Here is a 14,538-nt window from a genome sequence, read left to right as displayed (position 1 = left end):
TGCTTTGGTCCCATCTGTTCTCTCCCAAGATGACTGGAGGTTAGGGAGCGGGTGCTTTTGTGGCCAGACCTGTTTGTGTAACACTGCCTGTCTCTGGCACTCCTGCTCATCAGGGAAAGCTGGAGAGTATGTTGAGAGTCAAAGGCAAGGAGCTTTTGTCCCAAAAACTTTGTCCCTCTGCTCGGTGGGGTCTTGCCACCTGGCTGGTGCATGAGTTTCTTCAGCAGCAAGTGATGGCTGGTGGGTGATGCCTGACCGAGCTCAAGCCTCGCATATGCTCGGATCTCAGCAGCCCTCCCGTCGCTGGGAATTTGTGCACCACGGTGGATTCACTGGAGCCACGGGGCTCTGGGAGGGGGCATGAGGCTGTGCGGAGGGATCTGGGATGCCGCGCTCTCTCAGACCTGCTGTGAGATTTGTCACTGCAAAACCCAGCCGGTGCCAGACCTATGAGCAGCATCACCAGCCAGTGGTGACACGTGCGGTGGTTTCGGTGGCCGGGCTGAACTTCCCAGCATCCGCCTGGCAGCGTGCGGAGCCACGGGGCTCGGTGGGACTTCGGCCCTGACTGCGGTGCGTGAGGAGCCCACAACTCGGATGGCAGAAGACGCAGCAGCTACAGACCCAGGATGAGTAAATTCTTCCATGGAAACACTTCTCCTTCTGATCCTTAATATTTTGAATGGGGTTTTTTTGTTGCTTTGGGGTGGGAGGGGGATAGAGATGGATCTCAATCTTTATACATCTGCTATAAGATATTTTTGCAAACAGAGTTGTATACAAAGATGTATTGTGTACATTTACATGTATATTCTGGAACTTCTAAAATTTGAATATAAAAACTGAAAATATTTAATGAATATCCAAACTGTGAGACCCAATTAGCATTCAACAAATTTCTGCTTCACTTTTCTTTTGGACTGTGTTAAAGAATTGTAGTCGAATCTGCCTTTTTTTTTTTTTTTTTTTTTAGAGATTATGAAGCTAGGCAAATTTTGTGCTTTTTGGGTTAATAGAAACCAGTTCTAGGTGATTAAGTATGATCTTAACTTATTGATACTGTGTTTTACTTTGTAATATTGTACTGTGGATAAAACTATATTGAGCCATGGAGTTGGAGTTTACAAAAGAGCTTTTCACTTTGCCAAAATGTTACAATTTAAAGGCAGCATAGTCTTCAGCTTTCCTAATCTTTTCTTAAGAGCTAGTGTCCTTTTTTGTACACTAAAAAGCTGAATGCTGATTTTGCAACATATAATAAATTCACTGTATTGGAAAACAAGCAAACAATAAGGTTGTATATTTCTTTTCAGTGCTGCTTACTGCAAGAAAACTCAAAAGGGAAAGGTGATAAATGGCTGGCGTGGAGTTTGAAAGCAGGAAGCTTAAAGGAACCGAGGCAGTTGAGTGAGTTAAAGTATCAGAGCAGTAGGTAAGAAACACGAGAAAAGAAGAGGCGCTTGGTGTGGGCCGCCCATTTTTCTAGCCGCTTGCCGTATGCGGGAAGAGCTGTGGCCCCAAGCCGCTGCTGCAGGGCTGAGGGGATCGGCATCTCCAGCCCTTGCCAGGAGCTCCGCTCTTCCCACTCCAGTGGCCTTAGCACCCCGGTGGTTTGGGGGGGGGGAAAGCTGCTTTTGGAGAGGCACCCACCGCTGGTGTCAGCGGGGAGCTTGAGGGGAGCCTGGAGGGTGCGGGAGGTAGGCAGGGGGTGGTGCTGGCAGGCGAGGCCCTCGCCGCTTCCCGTGGGATCGGTGATGCCGGAGCTTCTCAAGTCTGTGGTGCTTTCTGACAGCGCGTAACTCCCGAGGAGGGTCCAGACCTGGTTCAGGTGCTGTGCCCCTGGGGAGGGGGCTGCCGCCTTTCCCTCCCGGTGAGCCGAGCTGGCTTTGATGTCTGAGCTCACTCGCGTGGGGGGTGAGTCACATCCGTGGTGAGCTGCAGAAGGGACGTCAGTGCTGCCAGAGCAGCAAGGTGGGGGGGATGAGCCTGGTGCAGGCGCTGCCTGTCCACGCTGCCGGAGCTCCTACCTCCACCTGCAGGTCTGAATCATCCAGCTAAAGCTTGGGATGCAGGTAGCATCCCTCTCCCTCTCTTCTGCTGTCGCGATGGCTGCTTGCCCTGATCTTAGCTCCTGTGGCATCCCTGGGTCTGCTGCTCGTGCTGGCTGGAGCAGGCATAGGGGGAGCATGTAAAACCACTCCGGTAACCGCTCAGTAGCAGAATGCCCTCTGTCTCTGCTTCCCTTCCGTGGTTGCTGTGCTGCCTGCTTTGGGATCCCCTCCTCTCACAGGCACAGGGTCGCTGGTCTTGAGACCCGAAGTGCTGGCAGTAGATCTGGTTGATCCACCGGTGTACGTAATGAGCCCGTGTGCCTCTGCAGCTCACCTTGCTTTTGTGTGGGATTCTGCATTCTACCCCCAAAATGGCAAAATACGTGAAAGGTGAAAGTATCCAGCACTCTGGTGACATCTTACAGCCGTCTTGGCTGGGGTTTTTTTGAAGGTGAGGGAAATAGGGAGGTGTCTGCTCGGTCCTGTGGCGCCAGCCTTGACCTTGGAGCTGCCCCACCAGCAGGAGCACCCGTGCAGGGAGGCGATGCTCCCGTGGCCGGTGAGGGTTTGCTCCCATGGGACATGCGGTTACACAGCAAGCGCCAAGGCGCGCTGGTTGAGCTGATGCTCTTGCAAATCCCCAAATGATCAAGCTTTTGGTTCCCAATGCTGCCTCTGAGCCAAGCTCTGCACCCTGGGCCCCCTCGTACCGTCTTGGGTTCCTCACTTGCCTGAGCTGGGTTACCCTGGGGTGCCCATCTGAAGGGCAGGGTGTGCGTGGGACACGGGACGCTTGCGCAGGAGGGGTCCCCGTCCCCTCCTGTCCCAGCTTTCCTGGGGAATTCCTCTGAACCGCTGGCAGCTCCTGCTCTGGCTGGAGTCACGCACTGAGCTCATTAACTCGGAGCTGCCCCAGTGGAAATTTACTGGCTGGGTCTGCTGTGCCAGAGCCAGCCCGGCGCTGCCGCCTTATCTGCGCCCGGGCGGGAGCGCAGGGACCGCAGCGATGGGGGGCTGAGGGGCAGCATCGCTTCCAGGCTGCATCCCTGGGTCCTGGGTGCCGAGGCCGAGCTGGCCAGGCAGGTTCAGGGGGACCTGGTCATTCAGGTCACACCTGGGGGAAGTGTCACTTTGCACCGTGTGGGGCACACGCTGCCCTTCAGTGGGGGTCATGCAGGGGTGGGCAGGCGGGGATGACCCCCAGCGTCCTGGCTGCCCCAGGCAGGTTGGAGGGATGCTCGGGAGCATGGAAAAAACGCAGTGGGTTTTTCCCATGCACCTTTTGGTGGCGGCTCCTTTGCAGGAGGAAGCTCATCAGAATAATTTGTCCTTGACATGGTCGGGTGGTTGGTCGGTCCCTCTTGCAAGAGCAGCTGCTGCACCTCCACCAAGGAGTGTGGCCACCCCACAGCATGTGTCCCTCTGCCCCTTTCCATGCGTGGGTCCAACCTTGGGCATCCCACCGGTGTGGGATGGCGTAGGGATAGGGAGGAGAGGACGATGAGCTGTGACCAGCTGACGCAGGTGAAGATAACGAAGGGTCAGAGCTGGGGGATTGTTTTACACGAGGGAAAAAAACCCAACAGAGAACAGAGGGAAGCGTGGCCGGGGCTGCTCGTGTTCGTGATGCATCAAGCTGGGGCTGCTTGGCTTGACCTGCGGGGGTGGGGGGGGGTCCTGCATGTGTCCCCCCATGGCTGAGCCCCTTTGCAGGGCATCGAGCATCCCTGCTGGCATCCCCACCTCGTGCAGAATCAGGCCCTGAACCTGCTTATAATGAACCACCGGGGAGTTTGTGCTGCAACGGGGGGCTCCTGGGGATGGGGGACTGCTTGGTGGCCCGGATACCCATCCCTTGGGCTGGGGTGTGTGGGGGGGTGGCCACCATTGCTGGGGGGCTGCCGGGGTGGGGGCTTGGTGGCCCGGATACCCATCCCTCGGGCTGGGGTGTGGGGGGGTGGGCACCATTGCTGGGGGGCTGCCAGGGTGGGGGCGGGGGCTTGGTGGCCCGGATACCCATCCCTCGGGCTGGGGTGTGGGGGGGTGGGCACCATTGCTGGGGGAGCGGGGCCGGTCGCTATGGCTGCGCGGCGCGCCTGGCCCCCCGCCAGCCCCCCTGGCCCCCCGCCAGCCCCCGGCAGCTGGGGAGCGAAGGCGCTGGGCGGGCGGCCCGGGCTGCCGGCCCATGGCCGCGATGGAACAAGGGAGCCCCGCTGCTGCGGTGCCGAGCGTGGGAGGAGTGGGAAGGGACGAGGGAAGGAACAATGGTGGGAGTTACGGGAGGGGGGCAACGAGGGGAAAGAAGAAAAAAAAAAAAAGAAAAAAAAAAAAAAGGGAAATAAAAAAAGGAGGAGGAAAAAAAATAAAAAAAAGGAAAGCAGTGGAAAAATACCAGTTCTGGGCCCCTGGCAGCGCTGCCCGGACCCTCCCCGCCCCAGGATTATTGTACAAAGAAATGTTATTTTTGTTTCAATAATTCGCTGAGGCACTGGCATTCCTGCGCGGGGCTCGCGCCGTCCTCCCGCGCGGCACCAAGGGACCATTGTTCTGCCTCCCCCGCGGGGGGCACGGCCCCGGCCCCCGGCCCCCCACAGCCCCCGGCCCGCCGCCCCCGTAGCCCCCCACAGCCCCCCATAGCTCCCGGCCCGCCGGCCCCGATAGCCCCCCCATAGCCCCCCCCCGCCCCCCACAGCCCCCGGCCCATCGATCCCCACCGCCCCTGGCCCGCCGTGCCCCCCCTGCGCACACCGCCCCCGGCCCGCCGTGCCCCCGGCCCCCCACCGCCCCACCGTGTCCACTACTGCCCCGGGCCCCCCGTCCCTGCCGTGACCCCCTCCCCACCGCCCCCGCCACCTCCCCCCGCGGCAGGTGCCCCCGCGGCCGGCCCCGCTGGGTCCCGTCCCGCTGGGGGGTGCGGGGCGGTACTGGGGTGCCCCCCGCAGCCCGGCCCGCGGGCGGGTGGGTGGGTGGCGCGGAGCGGAGCTGCCCCCGCCGCCTGCGGGGAGCGGGCGTGGGGAAGGGGCCGGGGCCCGCCCGGGCGGCGCTGCGGCCCCGGGGGCCCTTTGGAGCGGGGCCGGGCCATTGAAAGGCGGCCGGGGCCGGGGGAGGAGGCGGGGGGGCGGCCGCGGCCCCTCATACCGCGCTGCCATGGCCGGGGGGGGCTGCGGCGTGTCCCCCCCCCCCCCGGCTGCCCGGGCTGGGGGCTCTGCACGGGCGGGGGCGTACCCGGGGTAGCGGGGGGGGTGCCCGGGCCTGGGAGCTGCACGGGGCGGGGGGGGGGGCTGCGGGGTGCTGGTACCGTGGCCTTTGGGGTGCCCATGCTGGGGGCTGCAGGGGGCTGGGGGGTGCCAAGGGCTGCGGGGTGCCCTTTCTGGGGACAGCAGAGTGCCGGGGCGCTGGGGGGTGCCCTGGGGACTGGGGGTGCCGGGGGGCTGTGAGTGCCGGGGGCTGCGGGGTGCCCCCGCCGGGGGGTCGCGGGGTGCGGGGGTGCCGGTGCCGGGGGCTGCGGGACGCCGGGGCAGCCAGTGGCCGGAAGGCGGCGGCGGGACCCCCGGCCCGGTCCCGGCACCGGCGCCACTTCCCCTTCCCGGGTCAGCGGCCGCTGCCCCCGCCGGCGCCTCCCGCTCCCGCCGCCCCCCCCCCCCGGTAACAGCCGCCGCCGGCGCCCGGGGCCGCCCCGCACCTGCCGCGGGGCCGGGGCCGGGGGGGGCCGGGGGGGTCGGGGGAACCGGGCGGGGGGGCCGGGGCACGTGCGGGGGGGCGCGGGGCCGGTTGGGGGCGGGGCGGGCGGGGCGGGCGGGGCCTGGGAGCCGATTAAGCGGCGGGAGCCGGGGCGGCCGCAGCCGCGATCGCACCATCCCCCGCGGGGCAGCACCGGCCCCGGCTCCGCCACCGGCTCCAGCGCGCCCGGCCCGGCCCGGTGAGTGCCCGCGGGGAGGGCGGGGGCGGCCCCGGGAAGGGGGTCGGTTCTGCGGTCCCGGCCCGTGTCCCCCCCGTGCCCCGCACACGCGGGGGCGCCAGGGTCATCCCCTGTCCCCGTGTCCCCTCTGTCACCCCGGGGGCAGGGACAGCTCAGTCCCCATGTCCCCTACACTCCTTGGCACGCCAGGGTGCTGGGATAGCCCATCCCCCTGTCCCCATGTCCCCTCTGCCACCCCGGGGAGCAGGGTCAGCTCCTGTCCCCATGCCCGCTCTGCCACCCCCGGCTGCTGGGACACCCCGTCCCCATGTCCCCTGCGCCTCTTGATACCTCACAGTGCTGGGACGCCCCGTCCCCCCATCCCCATGTCCCCTCTGCCACCCCTGGTTGCAGGGACAGCTTGGTCCCCATGTCCCCTGCACCCCTTGGCACCCCAGAGTACTGGGACACCCCGTCCCCATGTCCCCTCTGCCACCCCAGGGAGCAGAGACAGCCCGTGTCCCCATGACCCCTCTGCCACCCCGGCTGCAGGGACAGCGCAGTCCCCATGTCCCCTGCACTGTCTGCCACTCCGGGGAGCAGGGACAGCCCCTGTGCCACCCCAAGTTGCTGGGACACTCCCTGTCCTCATGTCCCCTGTGGCACCCTGGGGTGCAGGGACAGGCCCTGTCCCCTGCACACCCTAGCACCCAAAGGTGCTGGGACATCCCCTATCCCTGTGTCCCTTCTGCCACCCCAGGGAGTGGGCACAGCCCTGGTCCCCATGTCCCCTGCACTCTCTGCCAGCCCAGGGTACAGGGACAGCCCCTGGCCCCAAATTCCCCACACTCCTTGGAGCGAGGACACCCTCTGTCCCCATGTCCCCTGTGCCACCCTGGGGTGCTGTGACACCGCCTGTCCCCGTGTCCCCTGGGAGCATCCCTAGTCCCCCATGCCCTCCTGTGCCCCCTGCCACCCCCAGGAGGGGTGACAGCAGTGACAGCCTCCTACCTGCCCCGAGCACGATGGGGACCCTGCACCCTCCTGGCTTGCTGGGGGCTCAGTGAGGTGCTGGGGGGGTGTGGGGCAGTTACACCCCCGTAGCCTGTCCTGGTGCCGCTGCGTGGGCAGGGACGGTGGTGGCAGCCCCGCTGTCACGCTGGGTGGCACCAGGGCAGGGAGCCAACGGTCCCCACCAGCGGCACAGCCTGGCGGGGAGCGGTGCCGGAGCCTGGTCCGGGCAGGGTGGGGGGGCTGGGTGGGGGGGCTCGGCGTGCCAGGCCTGCGGTGCTGACACCCATTCCCTCCTGTTCCAGCTCCAGGAACAATGGCAGAGACATTCCTTGTGGAGAGCCCCGATGTCACGTACAGCAAAGACTTCATTGAGGCCAAGTACACGTACAGCACCGTGCACGTCTGCAAGGAGAACGGTGTCACCAAGGTGCGGGGGGCAGGGGGCTGCCGGGGGGCGCCCCGGGGGGCTCCCCTCATCCCCACGCGTCCCCTCTCTGTGTCCCCCAGGTGCGGCCGTGTTCAACCCGCTTCACCTTCCGGACGGGGCGGCAGGTCCCTCGCCTGGGGGTGATGCTGGTGGGCTGGGGGGGCAACAACGGCACCACGGTGACGGCGGCCGTGCTGGCCAACAAGCTGGGGCTCTCCTGGATGACCAAGACGGGGCGCAAGGTGGGTGTCCCTTGTGGGGTCCCAGCCCCCAGGTGTCCTGCAGAGATGGGGACGCTGAGCCCAGCTGCTCCCGTCCGCACCTGGGCCCTGCGCCCCCATCTCCTCCCTGCTGCTGCGGAGGTGGTCTACAGCCCCGGTCCCCTGGTTTGGGGGTGCTGGGGACCCGCTCCTCCGTGCGCCAGCAGCTCATCCATGTGTTCTCCATCCCAGAAAGCCAACTACTACGGCTCCCTGCTCCAAGCCTCCACCGTCTGCCTGGGCACCAGCCCCACTGGCGACGTCTACGTGCCTTTCCGGGACCTGCTGCCCATGGTGCACCCCAATGACATCGTTTTTGATGGTAGGTGGGACACAGGGGGATACCCCGCAATGGGGCGGGGGACCCTGAGCGGTTGGGTCACCTCTTGTCCCCTAGGCTGGGACATCTCCTCGCTGAACCTGGCGGAGGCCATGCGGCGAGCAGAGGTGCTGGACTGGCCGCTGCAGGAGCAGCTCTGGCCCCACCTGGAGAAGCTGAAGCCCCGACCCTCCATCTACATCCCCGAGTTCATCGCCGCCAACCAGGAGGAGCGGGCGGACAACGTCCTCCGTGGGTCCATGGCTGAGCAGGTCCTGGTGGGGCGGTGGCAGCCGGGGGGGGACACGCATGGACACAGGCAATGGGGGGGTGCCACCACGCTGATGCGTCCCCCTCGGTGGTGTCCCAGGTGGAGCAGATCCGCCGGGACATCCGGGACTTCAGGGAGACCAGCGGGGTGGACAAAGTCATCGTCCTCTGGACGGCCAACACGGAGCGCTTCTGCGATGTCGTCCCGGGGCTCAATGACACCGCCGACAACCTGCTGCGGGCCATCGAGGTCAGGGGACGGGAGGGGACAGGGTAGGGGGGTGATGCCAGCACGCCAGCAGTGCTGAGCTGGCCTGTGTCCCCACAGCAAGGCCTGGAGGTGTCCCCATCCACGCTCTTCGCCGTGGCCAGCATCCTGGAGGGCTGCGCCTACATCAACGGCTCCCCCCAGAACACCTTCGTGCCGGGGGTGCTGGAGCTGGCCAGCCAGCGCTGCGTCTTTGTCTGCGGCGATGACTTCAAGTCGGGTCAGACCAAGCTGAAGTCGGTGTTGGTGGACTTCTTGGTGGGTGCTGGACTGAAGGTACGTGGGGACAGGGCAGGTGGGGTGGGGGGACCTGCCTGGGATGGGGGGTGACCTGCCTGCATACCCTGCCCAGACCAAGTCCATCGTGAGCTACAACCACCTGGGGAACAACGACGGGAAGAACCTCTCGGCCCCGCAGCAGTTCCGCTCCAAGGAGATCTCCAAGAGCAACGTGGTGGACGACACCGTCCAGGCCAACCCCATCCTCTACGGCCCCCAGGACAAGCCTGACCACTGCGTGAGTTGGGGGCTGGGGACACGTGGTGCCCACGGAGGTGACGGGGCGGTGACGGGGCCGTCGCTTCGCAGGTGGTGATCAAGTACGTGCCCTACGTGGGGGACAGCAAGCGCGCGCTGGACGAGTACACGTCGGAGATCATGATGGGTGGCACCAACACCATCGTCATCCACAACACCTGCGAGGTGCGTGGGGCGGGGGACCAGGCTGTCCCCCGGGGGGGGGAGGGGTGCATCCCCAGGGGGTGGGGCTCACCTCGCTGCCGGCCCGCAGGACTCGCTGCTGGCCAGCCCCATCATCCTGGACCTGGCCATCCTGACGGAGCTGTGCCAGCGCGTCACCTTCTGCACCGAGGCCGACCCCGAGTTCCAGGGCTTCCACAGCATCCTCTCCATCGTCGCCTTCCTCTGCAAGGCCCCGCTGGTGCCCGAGGGCACCCCCGTGGTCAACGCGCTCTTCCGCCAGCGCAGCTGCATCGAGAACATCCTGAGGTACCCGCCGGTCCCCACGCCAGGGGGTGCCCATCCCCCCACCCCGCTGCCCCTGGGTGGCACCCGAGGCTTGCAGAGGTCCCGGTGCCACCACCAGTGGGTCCCCAGCACCCGTGGGTGCCCGGTGCCTGTGTGTGGGGTGTCCAGAGCCAGTAGGTCCTGGTGATCAGTGCACCCACCGCCTGTGGGACCCAGTGCCTGGGCCACCAGTAGGTCCCAGTGCCTGCGCCACCAGTGGGTCCCCAGCACCCATGGGTGCCCGGTGCCTGTGTGTGGGGTGTCTAGAGCCAGTGGGTGCTGGTGATCAGTGCCTGGGCCACCTAGTGGGTCCCAGTGCCCCCCACCTGTGGGACCCAGTGCTGGTGTGTCCTGGTGCCTGAAGGCGATGGTCCCAGTGCCAAGGGTGTTCAGTGGTGGTGGGTCCTGGTGCTGCCCAGCACCAATGGGTCCCAGCCTGGCTGAAGCCCCAGTGCCCAGTGGGAGCAGGTCCCAGTGCTCGGGGTGTCCAACACCCACAGACCCTGGTACCTGATGCCCAGAGTGTTCTACACCAGTGGGTCCCAGTGCCCAATGCCTGTGGACCCCAGCATCTGACACCCAGGGGATGCCCAGCACCAGTGGGTCCCAGTGCCCAATGCTTGTGGGTCCCAGAACCAGTGGGTCCCAATGCCCAGTAGGGTGCCCAACACCAGTGGGTCCCAGTGTCCAATGCCCCAATGCTTTTGGTTCCCAGAACCAGTGGGTCCCAGTACCTCATGCCTAGGGGTTGCCCAGCACCAGTAGGTCCCAGTGCCCACTGCATGGCATGCCCGGGATGCCCAGTGCCTGTGGGTCCCAGAACCCAGTGCGTGGGGCTCCCAGCACCAGTGGCTCCCTGTGCCCAGCACCAATGGGTTCTAGTGCCGAATGCATGGGGTTCCCAGCCCCAGTGGGTCCCAGTGCCCAGCCCCAGTGGGTCCCAGGGCCGTGCCCAGGCTGCCCATCACCGCAGTGTCCCTGGCACTATTGGCTCCTGGCACACGCGGTGCCTTCCCCAGCAGTGGGGTGCCCATCCCTGAGCGCCCCCCTTTCCCCCCCGCAGGGCCTGCCTGGGGCTGCCCCCCCAGAACCACATGCTGCTGGAGCACAAGATGCAGCGGCCGGTGCCCAGCCCGAAGCGCGCCTGCCCCGGGGGGGCCGCCTGCCCCCTCACCCCCAAGAAGACACCGGCCACCACTCAGCTCAACGGGCACCCCTGCGCCAGCACCCCCCCGGCCGGGACCCCCCCGGACCCCCCTCCACATTGACGGAGCCGACTAACAGCGAGCGCCTTTTTGTATTTCGTATCAGCTTTTTAGGGGGGGGTGGGGGGGGTGGATTGGGGGGGGGGGGGAGGGGTTGGGGGTCTGGAACCTACCCCCCCCCTCCCCAAGTGCTCGGCTCTGACACCAACTCGAAACTGTGAAGCTTTGTACCCGCCAATAAACCCGGAGCAGTGTGGCCCCCCCGCGTCTTGCCTGCTACCGCCCCTCCCCCCCCCCCCTCCCCCCCCCCCCCCCCCCCGCCCCCCAGCCCTGGGCAAAGCAAGAGCCAAAACACTGGCACCTTCTGAAAAAAAATCAAATTACATTTATTGATGGGGGGGTGGGGGGGTTGTTTTGGGGTGTTTTTTTTTTTATTTTTGTACTTTTTTTTGTTGTTTGGGGGGGGGCTGTTTTGTTTAGATAAGCAACGGGGGCTCTAAAGGCTCTGGGGACTAGAAATGGGGGGGGTCCCTACACAGAACGACTATGCCTATGGTGGGTGCTACCCCTACAGGGGCTGGGGGCTGCCCCCCACCTCGGCGGGGGGGTAAGATAGGGCCCCCCCCAGCACAGGGCTGTACAGAGGAGGGGGCCTGGGTGTGTGGAGGCAGGTTGGGTTGGTTGGTTTTTTTTTTGGGGGGGGGGGGGGAGGGAGGGGGCAGGGGGTGTTGAGGTCCTTTCTGTTATAAAAGAGGAAAAAAGTCAGAAAAAAAAAAACCCACACAAAAAAAAAAAAAAATCCTTCATATTAAAGTTTTACAAGTGGTCCCTGGGGGGGGCGGGGGGCCCCGGTCTGGCGCTCGGGGGGGGCCGGGGATCACAGTGCTGGCTGAGCACGCAGGACGGGGCTGGGGGCCGGGACCCCCCCCCGGGGCCGGCTCGCTGCCGGGGGGGGCTGCTCTCTGCACTGGGGCCTGCCCTATAGAGCGCTTGGGGGGGCGGGTGCTCCGTGGGGGGGAGGTATGGCTTGGCCCCCCCCAAACCCCCCCCCCCCCCCAGCACAGCCTGGGGTGCCCCTGGCTGGGGGGTGCTGCACCCACACTGGGGGGGCTGCGCTGGCGTATGAGCACCCCCAGGGCTTGGCAGGGCTGGGGGATGGTTATGGGCCCCCGGGGTGGCGGGGTGCCCAGCAGGAAGGGTACTGGGAGAACTGGGAGGGGTTGCACCCTCCCCGGGGGTAGGGGGCACCGCTCATTAGCAGTGCAGCTAATTGCCGTTAAGTGCATGTGCCCCAGCCAGGCTGCATGCCACGGGGTGGGGGCACAGCGCTGTGACCCCCCCTCCGGATCTCCCTCCCCATGCTGGGGGAGGGGGATGTGTCCACCAACTGCCATGGAGGGGGGCCACAATGCCATGAACCCCCCCCCCCCAAATCCCCCTCCCCATGCTTGGGGGGGGGGGGGGGGGGCTGGCACCACCCCCCACCACCACCACAGTGCCAGAACCCCCACCCCAGTGCCTGCTCCACCTGCGGGGGTGTCTGGGGGGGGGGTGTCCCAGAGCTGGGGGGGGGGGGCCCTGCTGTGGGGGCAGGTGGGCAGTACGTAAGTCACAGGTCTTATTTCTAATTATTATTATTTTTTCCGCATTTTTTTGTTTGTTTGTTTCGTGTTTCTGGTGGGGGGTGGGGGGCCTGGGGGGTTGGTAATTATTATTAATTATTTTTCATCTGGCGGTCGGCAGCCTCGGCGCTGGGCTCACACGCTCATTGTCATGCTGGGCGAGTACTAGAGAGAGCGGAGACACCAGAGGGTTAATTGGGGAGGGGTCGCGGGGGGGCACACTGCTTCTCCCCCCCCCCGCCACCCGCCCCCCTCTGCCCACCTCATGTTTCCCAGCCGCTTGGCCAAGGCACCCCCCTGCTGCCATGGGGGGTCTGCTATGGGGACTTTGTTATTGCCCCCCCCCCCCCCCCCCGCAGCTGCTGTGCCCCCCCCCAGGCTCCCACCCCCCCGCCAGCCCCCCCGGGGGTCCCTTACGCTGTCGCTTTGGAAGGGGTTTAAGAAATTGCTGCTCAGCTCGGCGTCGTCCCGCGGGGTGCCAGGGGGGTTGCTCAGGGCCCCCAGGTTACTGGGGGAGCTCTAGGGGGGGGGGAGAGAAAAATGTTAGGGGAGGGGGGGGGGAATGGTGTATGGGGGGCGCCCGGTGTATTGGCAGGCCCAGTAAATGGGGGGGCAGGGCGTGGGATCTCAGGGCATGGGGGGGTCCTAGTACATGGGGGGCGGGGGGCAATACATTGGTGGGGGGTTCCAGTGCAGGGGGGGGCCAGTGCAGGGGGGAGCTCAATAAATGGAGGGTGTCCCAATAAATGGGGGTGTGTGTCCCAGTGTATGTTGAGGGGGGGGATTCCAAATAAATGAGGTCCCAGTACATGGAGGGGGTTCCCAGTATATGTTGGGGAGAGGGGCACCCCAATAAATGGGGTCCCAGTGTATGGGGGGGGGTCCCAGTGTATGTTGGGGAGGGGCTCCAAATAAATGGGGTCCCAGTACCTGTTAGGGAGGGTGGGCACCCCAATAAATGGGGTCCCAGTGTATGTTGGGGAGAAGGGCACCCCAATAAATGGGGGTCCCAGTGCATGGGGGGGTCCCAGTGTATGTTGGGGAGGGGGGGGTCCCAATAAATGGGGTCCCAGTACATGGGTGGGGTCTCAGTGTATGTTGGGGAGGGGGGCACCCCAATAAATGGGGTCCCAGTGCATGGGGGGGTCCCAGTGTATGTTGGGGAGGGGGGCACCCCAATAAATGGGGTCCCAGTGTATGTTGGGGAGGGGGGGGTCCCAATAAATGGGGTCCCAGTACATGGATGGGGTCTCAGTGTATGTTGGGGGGGCACATCCCAATAAATGAGATCCCAGTAAATGGGAGGGTGTCCCAGTAAATGGGGGGGTGTGTCCCAGTGTATGTTGAGGTGGGGGATTCCAAATAAATGAGGTCCCAGTACATGCAGGGGGTCCCAGTGTATGTTGGGGAGGGGCTCCAAATAAATGGGGTCCCAGTACCTGTTAGGGAGGGTGGGCACCCCAATAAATGGGGTCCCAGTGTATGTTGGGGAGGGGCTCCAAATAAATGGGGTCCCAGTACCTGTTAGGGAGGGTGGGCACCCCAATAAATGGGGTCCCAGTGCATGGGGGGGTCCCAGTGCATGTTGGGGAGGGGGGGTCCCAGTGCACAGGGGTCCCAGCATTACAGGGTCTGCCCATGCACAGGCACCCCAGTGCATGGAGTTGGGGGGGTCCCCAGCGCATGGGGGTGTCCCAGCACACGGGGGGGTCCCCGCACTCACCTTTGCAGCCCGTCCATGTCCCCGGAGCCTGCAAAGGCACCAGCAGTGCATGAGTGCCCCCACCTCAATCCGTGCCACCCCCCGCCGCCCCAGCCCTGCACTGAGCCCGGCCGCCCGCAGATGGAGCCCACGGGCCGCGGGATGCGGCCGCAGCAGGGCTGGGGACCACCTTGGGGGGGGGGTGGGGGGTGGGGCACCCCTTGCCGCGGGGAGGGGTCCGGGGGGGGGTACCACCTAAGGATCCGTTCATGTGATGCGGCTCCATCGCGCTCATGCCGCCATGGGCCCCTCAGGTCCGGGCCCCATTGGGAACTGGAAGGGAAGGGGGGGGTGAGTGACGTGGGACCCCCCCATCCCCCCCCCGTGCCCCCTCCCCATCACTCACGTTCGGTCTGTTCCCCGCGGGCCCGATGGGTTCATCATGGTGTACATGTTCTCACTGGAGTTGGTGGAGT

General features: G+C 65.1%; 2 protein-coding genes and 1 long non-coding RNA gene across 3 annotated transcripts; 1 reads left to right on the top strand and 2 right to left on the bottom strand.

Moving 5' to 3' along the window:
* Positions 1 to 5,795: 5,795 nt before the first annotated feature.
* ISYNA1 (inositol-3-phosphate synthase 1) lies at positions 5,796 to 11,349 on the top strand. Its single transcript, XM_056337381.1, has 11 exons — positions 5,796 to 5,970; positions 7,266 to 7,390; positions 7,471 to 7,632; positions 7,843 to 7,972; positions 8,048 to 8,241; positions 8,340 to 8,489; positions 8,568 to 8,783; positions 8,860 to 9,024; positions 9,096 to 9,209; positions 9,298 to 9,515; positions 10,597 to 11,349. The coding sequence occupies exons 2-11, from the start codon at positions 7,277 to 7,279 to the stop codon at positions 10,799 to 10,801; spliced, it is 1,668 nt and encodes a 555-aa protein (XP_056193356.1). The 5' UTR covers positions 5,796 to 5,970; positions 7,266 to 7,276; the 3' UTR covers positions 10,802 to 11,349.
* Positions 11,350 to 11,485: 136 nt separating this feature from the next.
* On the bottom strand, positions 11,486 to 12,885 carry LOC130148649 (uncharacterized). Its single transcript, XR_008821604.1, has 2 exons — positions 12,778 to 12,885; positions 11,486 to 12,525 (listed from the first exon to the last, which is right to left on the bottom strand). It is a non-coding gene; the product is annotated as an uncharacterized LOC130148649 (long non-coding RNA).
* Positions 12,886 to 12,987: 102 nt separating this feature from the next.
* Positions 12,988 to 14,532, bottom strand: LOC130147636 (uncharacterized). Its single transcript, XM_056335076.1, has 4 exons — positions 14,469 to 14,532; positions 14,318 to 14,395; positions 13,055 to 14,111; positions 12,988 to 13,005 (listed from the first exon to the last, which is right to left on the bottom strand). The coding sequence occupies exons 1-4, from the start codon at positions 14,513 to 14,515 to the stop codon at positions 12,988 to 12,990; spliced, it is 1,200 nt and encodes a 399-aa protein (XP_056191051.1). The 5' UTR covers positions 14,516 to 14,532.
* Between the last annotated feature and the right edge of the window lie 6 nt (positions 14,533 to 14,538).

Source organism: Falco biarmicus, chromosome 4, assembly GCF_023638135.1.
Source record: "Falco biarmicus isolate bFalBia1 chromosome 4, bFalBia1.pri, whole genome shotgun sequence".
Taxonomy (NCBI): domain Eukaryota; kingdom Metazoa; phylum Chordata; class Aves; order Falconiformes; family Falconidae; genus Falco; species Falco biarmicus.
Note: the sequence above shows the minus strand (reverse complement) of the source record. Positions and strands in the feature narration are given on the sequence as shown.